The 5,638-nt window shown below is 36.2% G+C and overlaps 1 protein-coding gene across 1 annotated transcript; it reads left to right on the top strand.

Annotated features, from left to right (window-relative positions):
- Window positions 1–1,376: 1,376 nt before the first annotated feature.
- LOC130346559 (paralemmin-2-like) lies at window positions 1,377–3,079 on the top strand. The gene has a single exon (XM_056554565.1). The coding sequence runs from the start codon at window positions 1,645–1,647 to the stop codon at window positions 2,377–2,379; it is 735 nt and encodes a 244-aa protein (XP_056410540.1). The 5' UTR covers window positions 1,377–1,644; the 3' UTR covers window positions 2,380–3,079.
- Window positions 3,080–5,638: the final 2,559 nt, after the last annotated feature.

The following is a 5,638-nucleotide window of genomic DNA, read 5'->3' on the forward strand; positions in this document are numbered from 1 at the left end:
TATCTCTAGATAATTGGTTCTCTGTAATACTCAGTATATTACAGTGTTTAATACTTTCTGTATATGTATTACAGTCTTTGTAGAAAAGACCCAAGGCTGTAAGCTTCAATGAAATGTAAACTTTGCTTGCAACAGAAGGTGTTAGAAAGAAAGCATATTAAATGCAGATGGTGGTAAACTGGAGGAAAACATCCCATTATTTATTTTAGTGACAGTATTCTATGGTGATACAATACAATGGCCCTCATTTACTAACAGGTTTCCTACTCTTTTTGTCGGGTTTTGCACCTAAATTCTGTGGCAAGGACCATGCGACAGAAGAAAACTTGACAGAATCTGAATCACTTAGAGTAAAAAAATAAAAATAAGAAAACCCGACACTTTAAAGCATGTATAAAGTTTCCGAAAGCGGAGTAAATTAGTAAATAGCATGGGAAAAAAAGGTAACAACAAAACGTGCACTCCACTCTTAGTAAATCAGGACTAATATGTTTCTTCTGTGTGTTTTGGGCTAATATATATATATATATATATATATATATATATATATTATATATAATGGTCTGCCTCCTGCTGTCATGTGTTCCATAAAATGCATTCTATTTTTATGTTTTATAGCCTCCCAGGCTTGGTTCATTTTTTGAATTAAAGTTCTTGGTCTAAATTTTGGTTATCTCTATATAATCTTCATGTTGTGCCTTTGCTCCAGACAATGAATGTCAGATATGCTTAACGTCAACGTGTGTCTGTCTCTGTAAACATCCTAAACAATACGGATGCATTAAGGGTTAGGGCATTGAACTAAAGCTCTTCTCAGTATGAATGAATAAAAGTAAGCTACTCAACCCCCATTCACACTGTCTTTTCCAAGATAAAGTCTCTTCTGTTATTCTGGCAAATAAATTTAAGGTGAACATGTCAGTCCTGATATTAGACTAAAGGATTCCTTTTTAATATCTCATATGAACAACTAGGCATAATTGATAGAGCGGTCTACTAGTAAGCAGTCTCCTGTTATGTTCATCTTAAAGCACATATATATCTGCTACCTTGAATATATGCTTACTTTTCTGTTAAATATATATTATGATGTTTCTTCTTAATTATTTATTTATAAATCATGTATTCTTGATAAATTGTAAAACAAAAAGTACCAAAGGAAGAAACTTCTATTGCCAGATAAAAATTAACCTACAATAACAAAATAGATAAGATATATACTTTGAGTTAGTATTTAAATATCAGATGGTAGAACAGCACCTGTTATGACTCTGGTGCTATGGTATTTTCACAATTTTGCCTTGAACCAGTGATTGCATGTCCCAAAAATTTACAAACTGTTACATGTCATGTGGCAATATCACGTTGCTTCTCATTTGAATTTTTAAATGTAACAATTCACAGTTGGTATATGTTATTTCCTATCACTGTGTCTGTCCAATGTGTGCTCACATATAATAATATTGGGTTTAACAACTTTTCCGTCAGACTCTTTAACACACTGTGCTTTTTATGTAAGGATGTAATGGTGTTGTAGTATTAGTGCACACACATTACAGTGTATGTTTGCCAATTAACCATTCACTTGCTTTATGTGTTGTAACATACACCTCCTTTCTTGTTTCTGTTTAAGCATTGTACGCCATGGAAATAAATGTGGAGAAAGACAGAAAGACAGGAGAGACCAAGATTCTCTCTACAGCTGCAATTGACCCAGAGGTGGTTCAACAGAGAGGAGTAAAGGTCTATGATGATGGTAACAAAGTAGTGTATGAGCTCCACCATTCAGGGGCTGTGGTAGAAAATGGCATCCATAACTTAAGTACAAGGGAAGTAGATGAACTTATACACAAATCTGCACAATCAAATGTAGTAACAGGGCAAGGCACTTTACCTGAGAGAACTCTAATCACAGAAGGAATCCCTAGTAACTTGAAGGAGCAATTGCATTTAAAAGAAGCAAAATTAGAAATGGTGCACAAGTCAACTAAAGGGCTTCCTTTAAAACCTGGACAGCAACAAGTAAAAAATAGTGGAAGTAATGTGGCTGATGCCACGTTAGAGCAACCTGTGACTATGATCTTCATGGGCTACCAGAATATTGATGACGAGGATGAGACTAAAAAAGTGTTAGGCTATGATGACACCATAAAAGCTGAGCTTGTTCTTATTGATGAAGATGATGAGAAGTCGTTGCGGGAGAAGACAGTTACTGATGTCTCCACCATGGATGCCAATGCTGCAGAACTGGTCTCTGGCAAGCTTCTCACCGAGACCACAGAGCCCTCCTCTCCTGAGGGAAAAGAGGAGAGCCTAGTCACAGAGCCAATAACAGGTACAGACAAGAAGGCACGCTGCAAATGCTGTGTTGTCATGTGATTATTACTGTTTTTTTTAGGTTGAACAGCACTGACACTGCCAACTTTGTATCACGTACCTTTGTGTAAGTTGTACAATACTGTGAACTGGGAGTGGATACCCACAGTGCACTGAAGTTGATTTGGTTTGAAAGGGTATATGTGTGTGTGTATATATATATATATATATATATATATATATATATGCTGAGTAAAGACAGTTGTTGACTAAGCTTATAGACACCATGAGTTATAAGACTGTTTTACATGTAGAAATTATTTAAAGTCAAAACTATTTAACAGTTTTGAAGTAAAATTACGCCTAATGCACAAAGTGTAGCCAAATATACTGATGCGTATGGCACAGAAACAGATGAGAACATGTCACATACAAGTAAAATGATATTAAAGGTGAACGAAATGGAACTCAGTGTTAAAGGGGTACTTCGCCCCTAGACATCTTATCCCCTATCCAAAGGATAGGGGGATAAGATGTCTAGGGGGGGTAGTACCCCTTTAAGGAACTAATACAATATTGTGTTTTTGTTTTACATTCTTTATCTACCAAAGTTAAATGTTTAATAGAACACAATATGTATATTCCCGCTCTGTGATGGAGGTTATGACTGGCTATACTTGCTTGCCTCAAGGGAAATGTTTACCTCTGCAGACAATGCTTTTTATTGCTCATTGTATCTAAATAAAGCAGCTGTACCAATGGACTGGGTTAGAAATATCTTATCATTTTTTGGCTTCTATACAGGCCCACATTTCTTCATTGCCACAGACAACAAACAAACAAACCCTGTGTTGTCTAATCCTTTAGTTACTTCCTTGCCTTTGTCCTATTTTCTACTGCCTATGGGTCAAGGCAGATAAAGAAGATAAAGATGAAAACATGTAAAACATAACTTTAGGATAACACTTCACACAGGGTTTTCTTGTTATTTGTAACGTATCTTTAGAGCAGCTAAGCAAACCAGATATCTTTTATTCAGAGATGTAAAAAGTGAGCAATAAAAAATGTTGCAATGGGGAACCTACTCATTAATTCTAATACTTTAGTACTGACCAGCTATTGTATACCCAGTTATGTGCATTATCCTTACATGTACAAATATAACACTGTTAGGGTCTATTCACACGTGCAGTATTCTGCGCAGATTTGATGCGCAGTATTTCAAGCTGTAATCAGTCTTTTAGTTTACATTGCAATCTGCAACAGAAAATCCTGTGTCCTGTTCTATTTAATATATTCATTAATGACCTTGTTGAGGGGTTTAATAGTAAATTAGCAACCTTTGCAGATGATACTAAACCCTGTAAAGTGGTAAACACAATAGAGGACAGTGCACTGTTACAAATGGATCTGGATAGGTTGGAGATTTGGGCTGGGAAGTGGCAGATGAGGTTCAACACTGATAAATGTAAAGTAATGCACATCCAGGCTGGGATTATGTATTAAATGGGAGCACATTTGGGACGACTGATGTGGAAAAGGACTTAGTGGTCTTAGTTAACAGTAAATTTAGCTGTAGTGACCAGTGTCGGGCAGCTGCTGCCAAGGCAAATAAAATCATGGGGTGCATCAATAGGGGCATAGTTGCCCACAACAAGGAAATAATTCTACCACTGTACAAATCACTAGTCAGACCACACATAGAATACTGTGTACAGTACTGGGCACCAGTGTACAAGAAAGATATAGTGGAGCTGTAGAGGGTTCAAAGACGGGCAACCAGGCTAATACGGGGAATGGGAGGACTACAGTACCCAGAAAGATTATCAGAATTGGGGTTATTTAGTTTAGAAAAAATAAGGCTTAGGGGCGGCCTAATAACTATGTATAAATATATCAGGGGGCAATACAGAGATCTCTCCCATGATATATTTATACCCAGGACTGTATCTATAACAAGGGGCATCATCTATGTCTTGAGGAAAGGAGGTTTCTACACCAGCACAGGTGGGGGTTCTTTACTGTAAGAGCAGTGAGACTGTGGAATTGGAGGAGGTGGTCATGGGGAACTCTGTAAAAGAATTCAAAAGGAATCTGGATGCATTTTTGGAGAGTGATAACATTGCTGGTTATGTTATGATTTATAGGGACAGGGCGTTGATCCAGGGATTTATTCTGACTGCCATATTTGGAGTCGGGGAGGAATTTTTACCTCTAGTATGAGGGTTTTTTGCCTTCCTCTGGATCAACTCAGTAGGCACTGATTAGGGATATAGGTTGAACTTGGTGGACTCTCTTCTTTTTTCAACCTTATGAACTATGTTACTATGTAAATCTGTGCAGAATACTGTATGTGTGAATACACCATTAATAGGTTTTTAGGACCCACAACACTAATGGGCCAAACCACTTGAACTGTGTTTAGTATTGTACATGCACTGAAACTTTAAATATGAAATATATTCAGATTTTCTTTTAGAAACAACTGTGTAGCCATAGTAACTTGTTATTTTACTTTACTTTTATACCTTTTATAATTTGCCTTATTTGCTTGAACGCAAATAAAGTATGTCATTACATTTTGATATAGAGAGAGGCACAGGTGAAGAAATATATATTTATACATATTTTTCATGTTGTCCATGCTTTTTATAATTTTGTTTTATTTGGCTATGTTTTAAGCATCATCATATATGTCTATTTTTTGCTTTAAGTTGTGAAAGTTTGTTTTTCAGACACTATAGTAATATCTGTGCATACATAAGGTAATGTTTGATCAGTCATATACACAGCAGACTCAAAGGGATTCATTCTTTTTATGGGTTTACTTTAGTATACATGCTAACTTATAAGTTCGCACAAAACTGTCATCAAAGTTTATGGATATAAATGAAGAATAAATTAACATACCTGAAGTTGGTAATAGTCTTAAAAGTCAGACCCATTCATTTAAATAATATTGTATTAAAACTTCAATGACCATGAGTTGTCCAAATGTCAACTGCTAGATCTTTGAATTTCTTGGCACATACCTTCTCTGAAATTCCAGTAGCAAATGCCACAAAGAAATACAAATTTGTGGGTTCCAGTGGAAATAAATGTGTCTAACCGCACTGAATTACATGTTACAAAGCACAATATATCCTTCAGTGATATATGAGAGGCATGGGTTGTGTCTGATTCTTCCACTCTTCTACTCAATATCTTCCTGTCTGTATTGTGGACAGTATTCTGTGCTACACAGAATAACTAGTCACATGGTCTCTGACGCCATTGATAGCAGACCGAAGGAGCCATGAGTGGATTGTTACAGAATATTTAA

The sequence above is a fragment of the Hyla sarda genome, unplaced genomic scaffold (genome assembly GCF_029499605.1).
Source record: "Hyla sarda isolate aHylSar1 unplaced genomic scaffold, aHylSar1.hap1 scaffold_794, whole genome shotgun sequence".
In the NCBI taxonomy this organism is placed as follows: Eukaryota; Metazoa; Chordata; class Amphibia; order Anura; family Hylidae; genus Hyla; species Hyla sarda.